This window comes from Brachyhypopomus gauderio, chromosome 5 (genome assembly GCF_052324685.1).
Source record: "Brachyhypopomus gauderio isolate BG-103 chromosome 5, BGAUD_0.2, whole genome shotgun sequence".
Taxonomy (NCBI): Eukaryota; Metazoa; Chordata; class Actinopteri; order Gymnotiformes; family Hypopomidae; genus Brachyhypopomus; species Brachyhypopomus gauderio.
The window spans coordinates 7,294,553-7,317,686 of NC_135215.1; the positions used below are offsets into that span (position 1 = coordinate 7,294,553).

Genomic DNA, 23,134 nt, shown 5'->3' on the forward strand with positions numbered 1-23,134 from the left:
TCAGAAGAGTTATTTTTTCAAATGTCTTAGCCACGGCTGTGTCCCCTATTACGGTGAAGGACAGAGTACTAACATATTCCTATAGGAAATGCCTGTTACATTGGCAGCCAGTACTGACCTCTACATTTTGTGCTTGACCTTTGTGACCCGGGCCTGAAAATAAGCCCCTTTTCGACTCACATTTGGCCCCCTTTGGGCACAGGAATCTGGAACTTGATGTACTCCATCAGGGGGCCGGGGGGACGGATGCTCCTGAGCCACCTGTGGCTACGCCCAACCGTCGTCCCGTAGCACCCCCTCAGTGTTCTCACCATAGTTAACATTGTCTACAGCTGAAACTTGAAAAGTTTGCCACGCCAAAACCGTGTGAACTAGGGCTTTACGGCTTCGATATTTTCATCCTAGAGTGGGGCAGATCGAGACTCTATAGTTTGGTGTGGCTATGTGCTACGGTTGGCCGGCGCGAACCCTCATCACCACGCAGAAGGCCATCGGTAATGCTAGGCCAAACGTTGAGCCCCGTTTCACACACTCCTAAATCTTTGGACAGCCTTCCCAGAAGAGTTGAAGATGTTCTAGCTGCAAAGGATGAACCAATGTCTTATTGAACAAATATGGAATAGTAATGGGATGTCACTTAGGGCGTACTCACACTAGGCTCTGTGATCCGGGCCCGGGCACGGTTGCCTGCCGAAGCACGGTTCGTTTGGCTAGTGTGAGCGCTCCAACCGTGCCCGGGCCCGGATCAGTTAACCGTGCTCGGGCCCGCTTGAAGAGGTGGGCCAGGGCACGATTCATGTGGACTCGGGCACGGTTCGCTTCTAGTGTGAGCGCTATCCGTGCCCGGGCCCGCTTGGTGCCTCGCCTGATTGGTTCATTTCGCTGGAGCTCAAACATGACGTCAGTGATGCAACGCTCACGTTAAACAGTCATAGCGGCAAAGCGATTAGCAGACAATCGTTGTGTTAAATTATCGATAAATCTGTGCTTGCACCGTGTTTCTGCACTCCCAAACGACTCCAAAAATACAATAAAAAGAGAATCGTGAACTCCATAGTGTTGTGCGAGCGCGCTTTTTTTCCAAATAAAGCGGCGTTGTGATGACGTAAGCGTGCTCGGGCCGGGTTGCTGAAGCGAGTGTGAGTGCAGGCCAGAGGGGGAGTGGGGAGGGGGGATAACCGGGCCCCAGCACGGAACCAGCAAACCGTGCCTAGTGTGAGTACGCCCTTAAGCTCATATGTGAGTCAAGGAAGGTGAACAAATACTTTTGGCAATATAGTGTAAAGTGAATATACAGTAATGGTTAACAAGTAATTGATAATCAGTACAACATATGATTTTTCTGTTATATATAGCAGATACTGTGTAAGGTTAATCAACTCTGAGAGAGTCAGATCTGTTAACCCAAATATCTGCTATATAAAACAGACTATTAAAGTAAAGATGCACTAGCGCGCACTCACACTAGGGCCATTCGAACCGTGCTGTGCCTGGTACGATTGGGGAGAGGTCCGAATCCCCAGCCGGCCTGCACTCTCACCTGCACAATTGGTCTGTGCCGTGGCCCGGGTATGACTCAAGATGAGGAGAGCATGAAGTTAACAGTACAGTAGTGTCACTACACCAACACTTGTTGATATAGAAGCAGATTACTCCTCCCCTGCTCTTTCCATTCTTTCCGCTCTCAGCAACTGGAAGGCTGGGACGTGCAGCGTGCTGTGTGGGGTCAGCTCAGACAGCCAAGTGGAGGTTGGTTGGTTTGGAGGTTGGAGATTAATAATGACAGTAAAGGTGTGTGAAGTCCACGTTGCCTCAGATGCACAAGCATGCCGGCAAGTCTGCCTCTCTCTTCCCGTGTGGCTGTTGTGAAGATCACCACACATTCAGAAGTGTGGTGAACATTCATAACATTCAGGAACAATGTTATCCCTGAAGGTCAACAATTGCTGTATGGTCCAGCTAACTGAGTTTGGTATACAATAGACAACATTAATGAACAAAAACAAACACCACACAGAGGAATGCATCATTATAGCTGCCATCCTTGGTGCCATCTTGAAGAAGCAGAGTATAGTATGCTTTATAGTTATCTAAAGTTATATATATATATATATATATATATATATATATATATATATATATATATATATATACTGCTCAAAAAAATAAAGGGAACACTTAAACAACACAATGTAACTTCAAGTCATCCACACTTCATGTTCAGATAGGAAGCAACACTGATTGTGAATCAATTTCAACTGCTCTTGTGCAAATGGAACAGACAACAGGTAGAAATGAGAGATTTTCAACTGATTTCAAAGATTTTTATTAATTGAGATCTAGGATGTGTTATTTTAGTGTTCCCTTTATTTTTTTGAGCAGTATATATATATGAAATGAATTAAATGTGCCATATTTTGTCAATTGTGATTTTTTTACACCCCAATCGAAATTTGTCCTCCGCTTTTAGCAGTGTTAAATCAGAAGAGTTATTTTTTCAAATGTCTTAGCCACGGCTGTGTCCCCTATTACGGTGAAGGACAGAGTACTAACATATTCCTATAGGAAATGCCTGTTACATTGGCAGCCAGTACTGACCTCTACATTTTGTGCTTGACCTTTGTGACCCGGGCCTGAAAATAAGCCCCTTTTCGACTCACATTTGGCCCCCTTTGGGCACAGGAATCTGGAACTTGATGTACTCCATCAGGGGGCCGGGGGGACGGATGCTCCTGAGCCACCTGTGGCTACGCCCAACCGTCGTCCCGTAGCACCCCCTCAGTGTTCTCACCATAGTTAACATTGTCTACAGCTGAAACTTGAAAAGTTTGCCACGCCAAAACCGTGTGAACTAGGGCTTTACGGCTTCGATATTTTCATCCTAGAGTGGGGCAGATCGAGACTCTATAGTTTGGTGTGGCTATGTGCTACGGTTGGCCGGCGCGAACCCTCATCACCACGCAGAAGGCCATCGGTAATGCTAGGCCAAACGTTGAGCCCCGTTTCACACACTCCTAAATCTTTGGACAGCCTTCCCAGAAGAGTTGAAGATGTTCTAGCTGCAAAGGATGAACCAATGTCTTATTGAACAAATATGGAATAGTAATGGGATGTCACTTAGGGCGTACTCACACTAGGCTCTGTGATCCGGGCCCGGGCACGGTTGCCTGCCGAAGCACGGTTCGTTTGGCTAGTGTGAGCGCTCCAACCGTGCCCGGGCCCGGATCAGTTAACCGTGCTCGGGCCCGCTTGAAGAGGTGGGCCAGGGCACGATTCATGTGGACTCGGGCACGGTTCGCTTCTAGTGTGAGCGCTATCCGTGCCCGGGCCCGCTTGGTGCCTCGTCTGATTGGTTCATTTCGCTGGAGCTCAAACATGACGTCAGTGATGCAACGCTCACGTTAAACAGTCATAGCGGCAAAGCGATTAGCAGACAATCGTTGTGTTAAATTATCGATAAATCTGTGCTTGCACCGTGTTTCTGCACTCCCAAACGACTCCAAAAATACAATAAAAAGAGAATCGTGAACTCCATAGTGTTGTGCGAGCGCGCTTTTTTTCCAAATAAAGCGGCGTTGTGATGACGTAAGCGTGCTCGGGCCGGGTTGCTGAAGCGAGTGTGAGTGCAGGCCAGAGGGGGAGTGGGGAGGGGGGATAACCGGGCCCCAGCACGGAACCAGCAAACCGTGCCTAGTGTGAGTATGCCCTTAAGCTCATATGTGAGTCAAGGAAGGTGAACAAATACTTTTGGCAATATAGTGTAAAGTGAATATACAGTAATGGTTAACAAGTAATTGATAATCAGTACAACATATGATTTTTCTGTTATATATAGCAGATACTGTGTAAGGTTAATCAACTCTGAGAGAGTCAGATCTGTTAACCCAAATATCTGCTATATAAAACAGACTATTAAAGTAAAGATGCACTAGCGCGCACTCACACTAGGGCCATTCGAACCGTGCTGTGCCTGGTACGATTGGGGAGAGGTCCGAATCCCCAGCCGGCCTGCACTCTCACCTGCACAATTGGTCTGTGCCGTGGCCCGAGTATGACTCAAGATGAGGAGAGCATGAAGTTAACAGTACAGTAGTGTCACTACACCAACACTTGTTGATATAGAAGCAGATTACTCCTCCCCTGCTCTTTCCATTCTTTCCGCTCTCAGCAACTGGAAGGCTGGGACGTGCAGCGTGCTGTGTGGGGTCAGCTCAGACAGCCAAGTGGAGGTTGGTTGGTTTGGAGGTTGGAGATTAATAATGACAGTAAAGGTGTGTGAAGTCCACGTTGCCTCAGATGCACAAGCATGCCGGCAAGTCTGCCTCTCTCTTCCCGTGTGGCTGTTGTGAAGATCACCACACATTCAGAAGTGTGGTGAACATTCATAACATTCAGGAACAATGTTATCCCTGAAGGTCAACAATTGCTGTATGGTCCAGCTAACTGAGTTTGGTGTACAATAGACAACATTAATGAACAAAAACAAACACCACACAGAGGAATGCATCATTATAGCTGCCATCCTTGGTGCCATCTTGAAGAAGCAGAGTATAGTATGCTTTATAGTTATCTAAAGTTACATGCAGGATGTGTGAGCTAAAGTTGTATTTTACAGCTTAAAATAATACTCTATGTTGTCACGTGTTTTAGGTGCTGTTGGTGCATTCATTTTGCAGTTCATGGATTTTTACAGAGTATGCATTCTATGCAATGCATGTATGAATGCATTGTTCTAATGCATCTATGACATTTAATTTTTCTGTATATGCAGGTTTTTTGCAAAATTATTGCTAATGCCGTAACAGTATCATTTACTCAACCGACCATCTATCAAATCTCAGATTTAAAAATTGCTAAATATAAAATGCAATTAAAAATACATAAAAGATATAAAATCACCAAGGACCAGTTTTGATATACGAGGCAGACCGCGTCATTTTCGCGCCAAACTACACAAGTGGAGTGAGTTGGCAGATCACGCAAACAGAATAAACAGGTAAAAATGTTTTCTATTAACTTTGGCTATATAGCTAGTTAACTATTCTACATTAAGTAGTATAACTTTGTATTTGCGTCTTCTTGTATGTACTGTTAGAACAAATCAAGTGTCACGGTTTTGATCCGCGTCATTTTTCAGCTAAAATACCGAAATATACAGAGAAGCCAAACGGAGCAAACAGCGTGGCAAATCTGAATAACCAGGTAAGCTGTTTTTTTATTTTGGCTACATAGCTAGTTAACTAATTAATGTTCTGGTATAATAAGTAGTAGAGCTTTGTATTTGCTTGTTTACTACATGTACTTTAAGAACAAATCATTTACGTCGAATGAATTAGTGGTGATATGTAGCTAGCTAGGCTGGTAGTTAAAATCCGCTAGCATTACTTTGCTAGTGGTCCATTTACTGGTGTTACTAGTCAGTGAGTTAACCTGCTGCTTATTGTGTGTTATCAATTAGTGGCTGTAATATTAGAGCACAACTGTACCAACATTTCTGAGGTAAATGTGAAATATAAAAAAATAAATCTGACGCTAGCAATATATCTGAAGCTAGCATATATGCTAATCGCGTTAGCTTGGCTAGTAAGTAATGTTAGCCAGCTAGCTAATATTACTTGAGCGAGCTTTACAAAATGACCGTTCTAAAAATATTAAACAGCATCGATGATCACTAAATTGTATTTCTGAGTGATTGCAGTAACATCTAGTGTAAGTATTAATATACAACTGAAAGTGTTAATGCAAGGAAGAATAGCTTTAACCCATATAATCCCTTAATGCCTGAATCTTGTGTATTTAGTAACCCTCACAAATAATCAATCATTATTTTTTAAAGTTTCATAGATAAATAGGACTAAATTGGCTGGTTATAATTGTGACCGGTGGGATAATGTTATTTATATAGAATTTTGCATATGTTCTATGTACTCATCAAAATTCTTATGTCTTATCCCAGTTATTAACATATTTGAAACTGTCACTGTCAGTATTTATTGGGGAGGTAGAGTGATGGATTGTGGAGGGGGTTGGGGATGTAGGAATATATGTAAAAGTCAGTGCCTGGCAATATGGATGTACATTCCATACAGATATATCTGTTGTTTTGATCTTAAAAAAATGCTGCTCTTGAAACACACACACATCAATGTTTTCTTAAAATCTCAGTGTGCTAGCCTAAATAAAACATTCTGTACATATTTATACATGTTTTAATTGACCATTATGGATGCTATTTTAACAGTACTTTAATAAATGGAATAAATTAATAAAGTCTTGAATATTGGATAAGGATGTCAACAATTTGTTCATGCAGTTTGATGATGGGCCGCAGAATCACCCCACTAAAGGATGCACTGCAGTCTGTCAGGATATCTTCTGATAAAAGAGATGTATTGGAGTCAAAGTTCATCTCTCAATATAAAGGTATAGCTAACAAGACTTGATTCGGACTCATGAAAAATAATTTGTGAATAATAAGATTTGGTCCATTATCCAGCCACTGTGTGTGAAAGGTATATTCTTTTTTGTGTGTTTGTTTTGTCATTATTCCTTACTTTTTTTCGGTGATTTGGGTCGCAGACCCTTTTTTCGTGACTCATCATGACAGCCTCTTGTCACGAGCAGGAAATCTGAGAGAAGTGTCAAATGTAAATAAACAAGGGTGGCATAGCTGGATTACCATACGTGGTAGTTTTTGGCTATAAGGAGAATCCTTGGAATAAACAATGTGGGAAACAAATTAAGGACACTGGAATGACCTCAAGGGTCACCTGGATCAGCTTGTTTAGTTTATGCTAACCATTTAGCCATCAATACAGCAAATATATAAAATTATTAAAATTATTAAATATAATATATATATATATATATATATATATATATATATATATATATATATATATATATATATATATATATATATATATATAAATAATTTATTAAAATTATTTTTCCCCATCTCATGTGCCTAAGCTTATCATGGTAAGATACTTGGCTTGGACTTCAGCCTTATGAGCCATGACATGATTTGGACTTGTATTTTATGACTTCAACACCTGTGTTTCACACAGTGCTGCCTTTTTACAGTGATTCTCCAAACTGTAAAAAACATATTGGCCTCCCCAGCAATGAAAGCTGTATCCTGATTCTCTGACACTGTTAAAGCATATTGTTCCCAGTTCTGTGTGGATTTTATCCTCTGTGCCAGGGGTTCTCAACTGGTCTGTGCCGAGGCCCACATTTTCTCGATGTCATTAAGTAAAGTTCAGCTAGTCAGACTTCAGGACCGGAACTATCCACACAGCAAAAAGTCCAGTGTTGAATTAACTTCCACATAGTTAATTTTAACACTTTTTGAGGGTTTATATAGCGCCACACTCCACAGAGTTAAATTAACACTTTCAAAATAGTTAAAACATTTTAACACTTGGTGAGAGTTACTTTGAGTTAAAGTAACTCTATGGGATTGATTTTTTTTTTTACTATTTCAGAAGTGTTGGTTTCACTCCCCAAATAGTTAGCTATTAACACTATTAAAATGTTAAAATTAGAATAATATATTCCCATACATTTTTTGCTTTTTTCCTCAAAATTGAACTAAAACATTGTGAAAGAATGTACAAACACTTTATGCACTTTGAATAATAAAACCATTGTAGAAATTAAACTCTGATGTGACCAGTATGGCTGCCACAAACGATTATTTTAATAGTCGACTAATCACCGATTAATTTTTACGATTAGTCGACTAGTCGGATTGTACGTTAACGGAATATAAAACATACAGCTTATCACACTAGAATGCAACTGCTATTATATAACCATCATTAGATTTCAGCTATAACTAAAAATAAAAACAATTAAGATCATAGTTCATTAAACCTTTAATGAAATATGCAGCTTGTTGCAACAAACAATTATTAAAATAAGGATAAGGCACTGCCTTAAAAAACACAAAAATAAATAGGCCTACATTAATAAAGAATTTTTTTTAGGTTTTTCTTTCTTTCATTAGTCTCTGGCATCAAACTTCGCTACATTTAAATCAAATTAGGTAGGGACCTGAAACTAAGGAGTTATTCACAAAAATAAAGTTTTGGTCTCACTGACGTTGACGAATGCGTGCTAAGGCTAATTAAACAAATCGCCATCACTAATGTTAACTTTTACAGCTACCACAATAAGCAGGGTTGCCAACTCTCACGCATTGAGAGTGAGACACACGCATTTGACCGTCTTCACACACTGTCACGCCACACATCCGATTTCTCATGCCGAAAAAAAATCTAGTTTATTTACCTCTGATCCATATCTATGATTCAATGAGTTACTAGTTCGCTCTGGCGACAACCACTGGCGATCGATCGCGATATAATACTTAATTTGTGTCCATTTTACCCCCCCAAGATCAAATCTCACTCCAAGATCTTGAAAAGTTGGCAACCTTGCGATAAGTAAGTACTAAGTTAATGCTCTAAACTTTAGTAGCTAACTAGCAATTTAGATTACAGAGATGACTGTCCCTATTCATCGTTGTCACAAGTAGCCACAACATGCTTCAGGTACATGCTCGTACATCGCGGTTGTGCTGCCGTGGAAGGCAAGTTCTGCCTTGCAGATATTGCACGCGTGTTGGAACCCGACTACGGAAAATGATCCCGCACTTTTGAGTTCCGTAGCCGGGTAGCCACGATACCAGAGCCTGTCTGTATAACGTCCTGGGATGTCGTCAACTGTATACCCCGGTTTCCACTACTGCGCATGTGCGTCAAGGACAGAAACGCAGACGCAGCAGTGGAAACTGTCGCAGCAGTTCGGAGAGGGGAAAAAAACGACGCATCGACTAATAAATTAGTCGTCGACTATTTTAGTAGTCGACATAGTCGTGACTAGTCGACTAATCATGGCAGCCCTAGTGACCAGCAATGGAGCGCAAGTAAAAGAAGGATGCGATCACACCAGTCTCATTGAAAATGTAGGATTTAATGAATAAAGTGCACCAGCGCAAAACCCGTGACATAATTCAAATTAAGGATAAGATAACATAGACCCCGAACATAAGGGGAGCCCTCACCTCTCATAGGGGATCTACAAGACCCGCTCCCCCCATAACATCAACCCCTGATCCCTAAAGGTCCAGAAATACTGCTTTCCATCTCCAGGGAGAAACACCTGCACCTAAAATAAACACACAAGCATTAATTGTGAAACACACACATAACCTTGCTTAATAATTCAATAATACTACATACACCTTGATACAGTGGTTTAGTCTATCGAAATCACATTACTATCCTTTTAATGCTGGTAACATTTTCAGAAAGTGACATTCACCAATTTCGTTTTCCCTGTTCCACCATAAACTGTGGTGCTGTTCCTTTCTGGTGCTAATAACTGCTGCACCATTTAAAACTGGAACTAGACCCTAGCGTATAAAAACAGACGTTGGTCTTAGTTTGAATAACCAGAATAGTTTTGATATAATGCATTTATTTTAATCCTCACTGTCAAATTATGGAGAGCTAGCTAGGTATCACTATCACTTAATTTAACTAGGTTAGGTATGCTAACATTAACTGTGCTGATCACCTCAACACGTTTGCTATTCAGTCCCTGGCATCAAGGTTCTGAACTTATATAATCTCAGAGGGTGTTTTATTGTACATAATGCATTCACATAATAAAATTAAACCTTTTTCAGTAAGACTGAATAAATAACACTCACCTTGTACATCTTTCACCAAGAGAAAAATGGCGTTGACTTTCTCCAGCGAAGTGAAATGAGTGGGCAGAGTTTAACTACGTCTTAGCGGGAGTCATTTAGTTGGATTAACACTGATTTGATCAACTCTGTCAAATAACTCCAACACTGAACATCATTTAGAACTAACAGTGTTAAAATTACTCTTTGGGAGTGAAAATCGGAACTCTGAAATGTTTAACTGAAAATTTAACACTCCTGTTTTTGCTGTGCATTGTATGATATGGAATAACATCTGTGTCTAACACATGTCAGTGGTCTGACACATAAGATGACACTTACTGTTCACTGTCAATGTTCACAAATTTATTTTAAAAATAATGACCAAATATTCTTGTATGTTTCAGGTTATGGAGTTTTTGCACTGAAATACATTTCAAAAGGTGACTTTGTTGTAGAATACCGGGGTGAATTAATTAGCTCTAAGGATTCCCAACAAAGGAGAGGTATCTACACCAGTGAAGAGATGGTGTACATGTTTGATTTTAAATGGCAGGAGAAAACCTGGACGTAAGCATTCTTACTTGCATTAAATTCTGTATTAAAGAAAATAAGAATCACAAAAAATTTTACTGACCTAGGAAATGATAATGGAATGTGATGATTATTCTGTTTTAAACTTATTCTTGATTAGAAGAAATGTGACTTCACAGATGTGATCTTCGTTTGGACAGTGTATAATTATTGTTGAATAAAGTTATAGTCTTGTTATTTACATGTAAGGGCCAAATTACAAGCTTTATGTAAATATGGCAGCATACTAAATACGATGGGTAAAATAATTGCTGTCTTTTTTCATTTTTTGCTTGTTTTAATGGTTCTCAGAATTGATGCTTCAAAGGACAATAGGTCTTTAGGACGACTAGTCAACGATGACCATATAAGTCCAAACTGCATGATGAAAAAAGTGTTTGTGGATGGATCACCACACCTGTGTCTATTCGCAATCCGTGACATCCAACCAGGAGATGAAATCACGTATGATTATGGGGATAGTGCCTGGCCATGGAGAACAAAGGTCAGTAAAATATCATGCGAAAATGACTGTTTTTTCAGCTTCTTTTCACAAATAAAAATAGATATTTTTTATAAAATGTATTTTATGAATGTATTAAACTGAATAGAATTTACTGAGTATTAAACATTTCTCTTAAAAATAATGAAAACCTGTCTTATTAATGTGTCCACAGTTAATAAATGAAAGCAGTCCTGCGCCAACTACATCTCATGGCAAGGGGAAATACAGCATTGACCCAACTGCGAATGATCAGGCTTGCAAAGCCTCTGAGTTGGTAAGTTACGCATTCATTATCTATTCTAAATTGCTTTGTCTTGACAATATTAACATAATGTAATGTTAGCTTATTCCCATATCTTTTTCTTACAATCCAGTTACCCATTTCATTATAGTGTAAGAAACTGCACAGAGAAGTTAATATGATCTTTGCATTCAGTCATTAATTGATGGCTTGATGATGGGTTTAGAGATCTTTAAAAGTTGAAGAAAAAAGTACAACAACATTATGTCCAGTACAAACTCACTGAACATTACAACATGCTTGTACTTGCTTAGAATAACTTCTTACTTCAGTCCACTACAGAATGAACAGGTTATGTAGTGACTTCATGATTTTATCCTTTGAAGATTGCAAATGTCTTTTACCATTGTAAATTACAAATAGTTGTAAAAGTGCAATGTCCTATCTTTACTCCTCTACAAAATGGTCAGTGTGTAACATTTCGATTTTGTCCAGTTCAGTTTTTGTCATAGTTTTGTAAATGTATTGCTAGAGTTTGGGTTTTAGTCTAACTGTACACCTCTGCATAATAGTGTGAGTAATAATGTCCTGAATGTGTCCATTGGAGTTCCTTTTACCATTGCAAATTAAGAAAGAGCTTTGTGTCCTAACTTTACTCCACTCCAGAATAGACATTCTGTGTATCAACGTCCTGATTTTGTCAGTTGGAGGTTTTGTCTTACTATTGTATACTTAAGAATAGGTGTTTGGCCTTCGTCCTAACTTTACACCACTTCAGAATGGATAGTCTGTGTATCAACGTCCTGATTTTGTCAGTTGGCAGTTTTGTCTTACTATTGTATATTTAAGAATTGGTGTTTCACTCGTCCTAACTTTGTACAACTTCAGAATAGTGTGTGTAACAATGTCTTGATTTTGTCCATTGTAAATGTAGAAGCAAACATTGATAATTAGGTTCTCATTTCAATGAAAACTGCAGTTGTTTAGTGATTTGAAGACTTCCAGATATCCATATGTTAAAAATAAAGAGTTTGGGACGTATCACAGTACTGAAAAAAAATATATCTCTTGTAAATGTGTCCACAGATAATAAATGAAAGCAGTTCTGTGCCAACTACATCTCACGGCAAGGGGAAATACAGCCTTGACCCAACTGCGAATGATCAGGCTCGCAAAGCCTCTGAGTTGGTAAGTTACGCATTCATTATCTATTCTAAATTGCTTTGTCTTGACAATATTAACATAATGTAATGTTAGCTTATTCCCATATCTTTTTCTTACAATCCAGTTACCCATTTCGTTATAGTGTAAGAAACTGCATAGAGAAGTTAATATGATCTTTGCATTCAGTCATTAATTGATGGCTTGATGATGGGTTTAGAGATCTTTAAAAGTTGAAGAAAAAAGTACAACAACATTGTTAGGTCCAGTCCAAACTCACTGAACATCACAACATGCTTGTACTTGTTTAGAATAACTTCTTACTTCAGTCCACTACAGAATGAACAGGTTATGTAGTGACTTCATGATTTTATCCTTTGAAGATTGCAAATGTCTTTTACCATTGTAAATTACAAATAGTTGTAAAAGTGCAATGTCCTATCTTTACTCCTCTACAAAATGGTCAGTGTGTAACATTTCGATTTTGTCCAGTTCAGTTTTTGTCATAGTTTTGTAAATGTATTGCTAGAGTTTGGGTTTTAGTCTAACTGTACACCTCTGCATAATAGTGTGAGTAATAATGTCCTGAATGTGTCCATTGGAATTTCTTTTACCATTGCAAATTAAGAAAGAGCTTTGTGTCCTAACTTTACTCCACTCCAGAATAGACATTCTGTGTATCAACGTCCTGATTTTGTCAGTTGGAGGTTTTGTCTTACTATTGTATACTTAAGAATAGGTGTTTGGCCTTCGTCCTAACTTTACACCACTTCAGAATGGATAGTCTGTGTATCAACGTCCTGATTTTGTCAGTTGGCAGTTTTGTCTTACTATTGTATATTTAAGAATTGGTGTTTCACTCGTCCTAACTTTGTACAACTTCAGAATAGTGTGTGTAACAATGTCTTGATTTTGTCCATTGTAAATGTAGAAGCAAACATTGATAATTAGGTTCTCATTTCAATGAAAACTGCAGTTGTTTAGTGATTTGAAGACTTCCAGATATCCATATGTTAAAAATAAAGAGTTTGGGACGTATCACAGTACTGAAAAAAAATATATCTCTTGTAAATGTGTCCACAGATAATAAATGAAAGCAGTTCTGTGCCAACTACATCTCACGGCAAGGGGAAATACAGCCTTGACCCAACTGCGAATGATCAGGCTCGCAAAGCCTCTGAGTTGGTAAGTTACGCATTCATTATCTATTCTAAATTGCTTTGTCTTGACAATATTAACATAATGTAATGTTAGCTTATTCCCATATCTTTTTCTTACAATCCAGTTACCCATTTCGTTATAGTGTAAGAAACTGCATAGAGAAGTTAATATGATCTTTGCATTCAGTCATTAATTGATGGCTTGATGATGGGTTTAGAGATCTTTAAAAGTTGAAGAAAAAAGTACAACAACATTGTTAGGTCCAGTCCAAACTCACTGAACATCACAACATGCTTGTACTTGTTTAGAATAACTTCTTACTTCAGTCCACTACAGAATGAACAGGTTATGTAGTGACTTCATGATTTTATCCTTTGAAGATTGCAAATGTCTTTTACCATTGTAAATTACAAATAGTTGTAAAAGTGCAATGTCCTATCTTTACTCCTCTACAAAATGGTCAGTGTGTAACATTTCGATTTTGTCCAGTTCAGTTTTTGTCATAGTTTTGTAAATGTATTGCTAGAGTTTGGGTTTTAGTCTTAACTGTACACCTCTGCATAATAGTGTGAGTAATAATGTCCTGAATGTGTCCATTGGAATTTCTTTTACCATTGCAAATTAAGAAAGAGCTTTGTGTCCTAACTTTACTCCACTCCAGAATAGACATTCTGTGTATCAACGTCCTGATTTTGTCAGTTGGAGGTTTTGTCTTACTATTGTATACTTAAGAATAGGTGTTTGGCCTTCGTCCTAACTTTACACCACTTCAGAATGGATAGTCTGTGTATCAACGTCCTGATTTTGTCAGTTGGCAGTTTTGTCTTACTATTGTATATTTAAGAATTGATGTTTCACTCGTCCTAACTTTGTACAACTTCAGAATAGTGTGTGTAACAATTATTGATTTTGTCCATTGTAAATGTAGAAGCAAACATTGATAATTAGGTTCTCATTTCAATGAAAACTGCAGTTGTTTAGTGATTTGAAGACTTCCAGATATCCATATGTTAAAAATAAAGAGTTTTGGGACGTATCACAGTACTGAAAAAAAATATATCTCTTGTAAATGTGTCCACAGATAATAAATGAAAGCAGTTCTGTGCCAACTACATCTCACGGCAAGGGGAAATACAGCCTTGACCCAACTGCGAATGATCAGGCTTGCAAAGCCTCTGAGTTGGTAAGTTACGCATTCATTATCTATTCTAAATTGCTTTGTCTTGACAATATTAACATAATGTAATGTTAGCTTATTCCCATATCTTTTTCTTACAATCCAGTTACCCATTTCATTATAGTGTAAGAAACTGCATAGAGAAGTTAATATGATCTTTGCATTCAGTCATTAATTGATGGCTTGATGATGGGTTTAGAGATCTTTAAAAGTTGAAGAAAAAAGTACAACAACATTATGTCCAGTACAAACTCACTGAACATTACAACATGCTTGTACTTGCTTAGAATAACTTCTTACCTCAGTCCACTACAGAATGAACAGCTTGTGTAGTGACTTCATTTTTTTATCCTTTGAAGATTGCAAATGTCTTTTACCATTGTAAATTACAAATAGTTGTAAAAGTGCAATGTCCTATCTTTACTCCTCTACAAAATGGTCAGTCTGTAACATTTCGATTTTGTCCAGTGCAGTTTTTGTCATAGTTTTGTAAATGTATTGCTGGTGTGTAGGTTTTGGTCCAACTGTACACCTCTGCATAATAGTGTGAGTAATAATGTCCTGAATGTGTCCATTGGAGTTTTTTTACCATTGCAAATTAAGAAAGAGCTTTGTGTCCTAACTTTACTCCACTCCAGAATAGACATTCTGTGTATCAACGTCCTGATTTTGTCAGTTGGAGGTTTTGTCTTACTATTGTATACTTAAGAATAGGTGTTTGGCCTTCGTCCTAACTTTACACCACTTCAGAATGGATAGTCTGTGTATCAACGTCCTGATTTTGTCAGTTGGCAGTTTTGTCTTACTATTGTATATTTAAGAATTGGTGTTTCACTCGTCCTAACTTTGTACAACTTCAGAATAGTGTGTGTAACAATGTCTTGATTTTGTCCATTGTAAATGTAGAAGCAAACATTGATAATTAGGTTCTCATTTCAATGAAAACTGCAGTTGTTTAGTGATTTGAAGACTTCCAGATATCCATATGTTAAAAATAAAGAGTTTTGGGACGTATCACAGTACTGAAAAAAAATATATCTCTTGTAAATGTGTCCACAGATAATAAATGAAAGCAGTTCTGTGCCAACTACATCTCACGGCAAGGGGAAATACAGCCTTGACCCAACTGCGAATGATCAGGCTCGCAAAGCCTCTGAGTTGGTAAGTTACGCATTCATTATCTATTCTAAATTGCTTTGTCTTGACAATATTAACATAATGTAATGTTAGCTTATTCCCATATCTTTTTCTTACAATCCAGTTACCCATTTCATTATAGTGTAAGAAACTGCACAGAGAAGTTAATATGATCTTTGCATTCAGTCATTAATTGATGGCTTGATGATGGGTTTAGAGATCTTTAAAAGTTGAAGAAAAAAGTACAACAACATTGTTAGGTCCAGTCCAAACTCACTGAACATCACAACATGCTTGTACTTGTTTAGAATAACTTCTTACTTCAGTCCACTACAGAATGAACAGGTTATGTAGTGACTTCATGATTTTATCCTTTGAAGATTGCAAATGTTTTTTACCATTGTAAATTACAAATAGTTGTAAAAGTGCAATGTCCTATCTTTACTCCTCTACAAAATGGTCAGTGTGTAACATTTCGATTTTGTCCAGTTCAGTTTTTGTCATAGTTTTGTAAATGTATTGCTAGAGTTTGGGTTTTAGTCTAACTGTACACCTCTGCATAATAGTGTGAGTAATAATGTCCTGAATGTGTCCATTGGAATTTCTTTTACCATTGCAAATTAAGAAAGAGCTTTGTGTCCTAACTTTACTCCACTCCAGAATAGACATTCTGTGTATCAACGTCCTGATTTTGTCAGTTGGAGGTTTTGTCTTACTATTGTATACTTAAGAATAGGTGTTTGGCCTTCGTCCTAACTTTACACCACTTCAGAATGGATAGTCTGTGTATCAACGTCCTGATTTTGTCAGTTGGCAGTTTTGTCTTACTATTGTATATTTAAGAATTGGTGTTTCACTCGTCCTAACTTTGTACAACTTCAGAATAGTGTGTGTAACAATGTCTTGATTTTGTCCATTGTAAATGTAGAAGCAAACATTGATAATTAGGTTCTCATTTCAATGAAAACTGCAGTTGTTTAGTGATTTGAAGATTCCAGATATCCATATGTTAAAAATAAAGAGTTTTGGGACGTATCACAGTACTGAAAAAAAATATATCTCTTGTAAATGTGTCCACAGATAATAAATGAAAGCAGTTCTGCGCCAACTACATCTCACGGCAAGGGGAAATACAGCCTTGACCCAACTGCGAATGATCAGGCTTGCAAAGCCTCTGAGTTGGTAAGTTACGCATTCATTATCTATTCTAAATTGCTTTGTCTTGACAATATTAACATAATGTAATGTTAGCTTATTCCCATATCTTTTTCTTACAATCCAGTTACCCATTTCATTATAGTGTAAGAAACTGCATAGAGAAGTTAATATGATCTTTGCATTCAGTCATTAATTGATGGCTTGATGATGGGTTTAGAGATCTTTAAAAGTTGAAGAAAAAAGTACAACAACATTGTTAGGTCCAGTCCAAACTCACTGAACATCACAACATGCTTGTACTTGTTTAGAATAACTTCTTACTTCAGTCCACTACAGAATGAACAGGTTATGTAGTGACTTCATGATTTTATCCTTTGAAGATTGCAAATGTTTTTTACCATTGTAAATTACAAATAGTTGTAAAAGTGCAATGTCCTATCTTTACTCCTCTACAAAATGGTCAGTGTGTAACATTTCGATTTTGTCCAGTTCAGTTTTTGTCATAGTTTTGTAAATGTATTGCTAGAGTTTGGGTTTTAGTCTAACTGTACACCTCTGCATAATAGTGTGAGTAATAATGTCCTGAATGTGTCCATTGGAATTTCTTTTACCATTGCAAATTAAGAAAGAGCTTTGTGTCCTAACTTTACTCCACTCCAGAATAGACATTCTGTGTATCAACGTCCTGATTTTGTCAGTTGGAGGTTTTGTCTTACTATTGTATACTTAAGAATAGGTGTTTGGCCTTCGTCCTAACTTTACACCACTTCAGAATGGATAGTCTGTGTATCAACGTCCTGATTTTGTCAGTTGGCAGTTTTGTCTTACTATTGTATATTTAAGAATTGGTGTTTCACTCGTCCTAACTTTGTACAACTTCAGAATAGTGTGTGTAACAATGTCTTGATTTTGTCCATTGTAAATGTAGAAGCAAACATTGATAATTAGGTTCTCATTTCAATGAAAACTGCAGTTGTTTAGTGATTTGAAGACTTCCAGATATCCATATGTTAAAAATAAAGAGTTTTGGGACGTATCACAGTACTGAAAAAAAATATATCTCTTGTAAATGTGTCCACAGATAATAAATGAAAGCAGTTCTGTGCCAACTACATCTCACGGCAAGGGGAAATACAGCATTGACCCAACTGCGAATGATCAGGCTCGCAAAGCCTCTGAGTTGGTAAGTTACGCATTCATTATCTATTCTAAATTGCTTTGTCTTGACAATATTAACATAATGTAATGTTAGCTTATTCCCATATCTTTTTCTTACAATCCAGTTACCCATTTCATTATAGTGTAAGAAACTGCACAGAGAAGTTAATATGATCTTTGCATTCAGTCATTAATTGATGGCTTGATGATGGGTTTAGAGATCTTTAAAAGTTGAAGAAAAAAGTACAACAACATTATGTCCAGTACAAACTCACTGAACATTACAACATGCTTGTACTTGCTTAGAATAACTTCTTACCTCAGTCCACTACAGAATGAACAGCTTGTGTAGTGACTTCATTTTTTTATCCTTTGAAGATTGCAAATGTCTTTTACCATTGTAAATTACAAATAGTTGTAAAAGTGCAATGTCCTATCTTTACTCCTCTACAAAATGGTCAGTCTGTAACATTTCGATTTTGTCCAGTGCAGTTTTTGTCATAGTTTTGTAAATGTATTGCTAGAGTTTGGGTTTTAGTCTAACTGTACACCTCTGCATAATAGTGTGAGTAATAATGTCCTGAATGTGTCCATTGGAATTTCTTTTACCATTGCAAATTAAGAAAGAGCTTTGTGTCCTAACTTTACTCCACTCCAGAATAGACATTCTGTGTATCAACGTCCTGATTTTGTCAGTTGGAGGTTTTGTCTTACTATTGTATACTTAAGAATAGGTGTTTGGCCTTCGTCCTAACTTTACACCACTTCAGAATGGATAGTCTGTGTATCAACGTCCTGATTTTGTCAGTTGGCAGTTTTGTCTTACTATTGTATATTTAAGAATTGGTGTTTCACTCGTCCTAACTTTGTACAACTTCAGAATAGTGTGTGTAACAATGTCTTGATTTTGTCCATTGTAAATGTAGAAGCAAACATTGATAATTAGGTTCTCATTTCAATGAAAACTGCAGTTGTTTAGTGATTTGAAGACTTCCAGATATCCATATGTTAAAAATAAAGAGTTTTGGGACGTATCACAGTACTGAAAAAAAATATATCTCTTGTAAATGTGTCCACAGATAATAAATGAAAGCAGTTCTGTGCCAACTACATCTCACGGCAAGGGGAAATACAGCCTTGACCCAACTGCGAATGATCAGGCTCGCAAAGCCTCTGAGTTGGTAAGTTACGCATTCATTATCTATTCTAAATTGCTTTGTCTTGACAATATTAACATAATGTAATGTTAGCTTATTCCCATATCTTTTTCTTACAATCCAGTTACCCATTTCATTATAGTGTAAGAAACTGCACAGAGAAGTTAATATGATCTTTGCATTCAGTCATTAATTGATGGCTTGATGATGGGTTTAGAGATCTTTAAAAGTTGAAGAAAAAAGTACAACAACATTGTTAGGTCCAGTCCAAACTCACTGAACATCACAACATGCTTGTACTTGTTTAGAATAACTTCTTACTTCAGTCCACTACAGAATGAACAGGTTATGTAGTGACTTCATGATTTTATCCTTTGAAGATTGCAAATGTTTTTTACCATTGTAAATTACAAATAGTTGTAAAAGTGCAATGTCCTATCTTTACTCCTCTACAAAATGGTCAGTGTGTAACATTTCGATTTTGTCCAGTTCAGTTTTTGTCATAGTTTTGTAAATGTATTGCTAGAGTTTGGGTTTTAGTCTAACTGTACACCTCTGCATAATAGTGTGAGTAATAATGTCCTGAATGTGTCCATTGGAATTTCTTTTACCATTGCAAATTAAGAAAGAGCTTTGTGTCCTAACTTTACTCCACTCCAGAATAGACATTCTGTGTATCAACGTCCTGATTTTGTCAGTTGGAGGTTTTGTCTTACTATTGTATACTTAAGAATAGGTGTTTGGCCTTCGTCCTAACTTTACACCACTTCAGAATGGATAGTCTGTGTATCAACGTCCTGATTTTGTCAGTTGGCAGTTTTGTCTTACTATTGTATATTTAAGAATTGGTGTTTCACTCGTCCTAACTTTGTACAACTTCAGAATAGTGTGTGTAACAATGTCTTGATTTTGTCCATTGTAAATGTAGAAGCAAACATTGATAATTAGGTTCTCATTTCAATGAAAACTGCAGTTGTTTAGTGATTTGAAGATTCCAGATATCCATATGTTAAAAATAAAGAGTTTTGGGACGTATCACAGTACTGAAAAAAAATATATCTCTTGTAAATGTGTCCACAGATAATAAATGAAAGCAGTTCTGCGCCAACTACATCTCACGGCAAGGGGAAATACAGCCTTGACCCAACTGCGAATGATCAGGCTTGCAAAGCCTCTGAGTTGGTAAGTTACGCATTCATTATCTATTCTAAATTGCTTTGTCTTGACAATATTAACATAATGTAATGTTAGCTTATTCCCATATCTTTTTCTTACAATCCAGTTACCCATTTCATTATAGTGTAAGAAACTGCATAGAGAAGTTAATATGATCTTTGCATTCAGTCATTAATTGATGGCTTGATGATGGGTTTAGAGATCTTTAAAAGTTGAAGAAAAAAGTACAACAACATTGTTAGGTCCAGTCCAAACTCACTGAACATCACAACATGCTTGTACTTGTTTAGAATAACTTCTTACTTCAGTCCACTACAGAATGAACAGGTTATGTAGTGACTTCATGATTTTCTCCTTTGAAGATTGCAAATGTTTTTTACCATTGTAAATTACAAATAGTTGTAAAAGTGCAATGTCCTATCTTTACTCCTCTACAAAATGGTCAGTGTGTAACATTTCGATTTTGTCCAGTTCAGTTTTTGTCATAGTTTTGTAAATGTATTGCTAGAGTTTGGGTTTTAGTCTAACTGTACACCTCTGCATAATAGTGTGAGTAATAATGTCCTGAATGTGTCCATTGGAATTTCTTTTACCATTGCAAATTAAGAAAGAGCTTTGTGTCCTAACTTTACTCCACTCCAGAATAGACATTCTGTGTATCAACGTCCTGATTTTGTCAGTTGGAGGTTTTGTCTTACTATTGTATACTTAAGAATAGGTGTTTGGCCTTCGTCCTAACTTTACACCACTTCAGAATGGATAGTCTGTGTATCAACGTCCTGATTTTGTCAGTTGGCAGTTTTGTCTTACTATTGTATATTTAAGAATTGGTGTTTCACTCGTCCTAACTTTGTACAACTTCAGAATAGTGTGTGTAACAATGTCTTGATTTTGTCCATTGTAAATGTAGAAGCAAACATTGATAATTAGGTTCTCATTTCAATGAAAACTGCAGTTGTTTAGTGATTTGAAGACTTCCAGATATCCATATGTTAAAAATAAAGAGTTTTGGGACGTATCACAGTACTGAAAAAAAATATATCTCTTGTAAATGTGTCCACAGATAATAAATGAAAGCAGTTCTGTGCCAACTACATCTCACGGCAAGGGGAAATACAGCCTTGACCCAACTGCTAATGATCAGGCTCGCAAAGCCTCTGAGTTGGTAAGTTACGCATTCATTATCTATTCTAAATTGCTTTGTCTTGACAATATTAACATAATGTAATGTTAGCTTATTCCCATATCTTTTTCTTACAATCCAGTTACCCATTTCATTATAGTGTAAGAAACTGCACAGAGAAGTTAATATGATCTTTGCATTCAGTCATTAATTGATGGCTTGATGATGGGTTTAGAGATCTTTAAAAGTTGAAGAAAAAAGTACAACAACATTATGTCCAGTACAAACTCACTGAACATTACAACATGCTTGTACTTGCTTAGAATAACTTCTTACCTCAGTCCACTACAGAATGAACAGCTTGTGTAGTGACTTCATTTTTTTATCCTTTGAAGATTGCAAATGTCTTTTACCATTGTAAATTACAAATAGTTGTAAAAGTGCAATGTCCTATCTTTACTCCTCTACAAAATGGTCAGTCTGTAACATTTCGATTTTGTCCAGTGCAGTTTTTGTCATAGTTTTGTAAATGTATTGCTAGAGTTTGGGTTTTAGTCTAACTGTACACATCTGCATAATAGTGTGAGTAATAATGTCCTGAATGTGTCCATTGGAATTTCTTTTACCATTGCAAATTAAGAAAGAGCTTTGTGTCCTAACTTTACTCCACTCCAGAATAGACATTCTGTGTATCAACGTCCTGATTTTGTCAGTTGGAGGTTTTGTCTTACTATTGTATACTTAAGAATAGGTGTTTGGCCTTCGTCCTAACTTTACACCACTTCAGAATGGATAGTCTGTGTATCAACGTCCTGATTTTGTCAGTTGGCAGTTTTGTCTTACTATTGTATATTTAAGAATTGGTGTTTCACTCGTCCTAACTTTGTACAACTTCAGAATAGTGTGTGTAACAATGTCTTGATTTTGTCCATTGTAAATGTAGAAGCAAACATTGATAATTAGGTTCTCATTTCAATGAAAACTGCAGTTGTTTAGTGATTTGAAGATTCCAGATATCCATATGTTAAAAATAAAGAGTTTTGGGACGTATCACAGTACTGAAAAAAAATATATCTCTTGTAAATGTGTCCACAGATAATAAATGAAAGCAGTTCTGCGCCAACTACATCTCACGGCAAGGGGAAATACAGCCTTGACCCAACTGCGAATGATCAGGCTCGCAAAGCCTCTGAGTTGGTAAGTTACGCATTCATTATCTATTCTAAATTGCTTTGTCTTGACAATATTAACATAATGTAATGTTAGCTTATTCCCATATCTTTTTCTTACAATCCAGTTACCCATTTCATTATAGTGTAAGAAACTGCATAGAGAAGTTAATATGATCTTTGCATTCAGTCATTAATTGATGGCTTGATGATGGGTTTAGAGATCTTTAAAAGTTGAAGAAAAAAGTACAACAACATTGTTAGGTCCAGTCCAAACTCACTGAACATCACAACATGCTTGTACTTGTTTAGAATAACTTCTTACTTCAGTCCACTACAGAATGAACAGGTTATGTAGTGACTTCATGATTTTATCCTTTGAAGATTGCAAATGTTTTTTACCATTGTAAATTACAAATAGTTGTAAAAGTGCAATGTCCTATCTTTACTCCTCTACAAAATGGTCAGTGTGTAACATTTCGATTTTGTCCAGTTCAGTTTTTGTCATAGTTTTGTAAATGTATTGCTAGAGTTTGGG

The 23,134-nt window shown here is 37.0% G+C and overlaps 2 protein-coding genes across 3 annotated transcripts in view; one reads left to right on the forward strand and one right to left on the reverse strand.

Moving 5' to 3' along the window:
• sult4a1 (sulfotransferase family 4A, member 1) overlaps nt 1–23,134 on the reverse strand; it is a 69,160-nt gene that overhangs the window by 12,171 nt on the left and 33,855 nt on the right. The gene's annotated exons all lie outside the window — the stretch shown is intronic.
• Nucleotides 2,203–15,060, forward strand: LOC143513728 (N-lysine methyltransferase KMT5A-like). The gene is made up of 7 exons (XM_077004464.1): nt 2,203–4,996; nt 5,138–5,202; nt 6,314–6,423; nt 10,108–10,270; nt 10,586–10,778; nt 10,951–11,052; nt 15,031–15,060. The coding sequence occupies exons 3-7, from the start codon at nt 6,318–6,320 to the stop codon at nt 15,058–15,060; spliced, it is 594 nt and encodes a 197-aa protein (XP_076860579.1). The 5' UTR covers nt 2,203–4,996; nt 5,138–5,202; nt 6,314–6,317.

What these genes read in the sequence shown, in the direction of transcription:
- LOC143513728 (XM_077004464.1), top strand. Translation starts at nt 6,318, where the DNA reads ATGATGGGCCGCAGAATCACCCCACTAAAGGATGCACTGCAGTCTGTC. An exon ending in TGGCAGGAGAAAACCTGGAC is followed by an intron (nt 10,271 to 10,585) that starts GTAAGCATTCTT and finishes AATGGTTCTCAG; the next exon opens with AATTGATGCTTCAAAGGACA. An exon ending in CTTGCAAAGCCTCTGAGTTG is followed by an intron (nt 11,053 to 15,030) that starts GTAAGTTACGCA and finishes GCTGGTGTGTAG; the next exon opens with GTTTTGGTCCAACTGTACAC.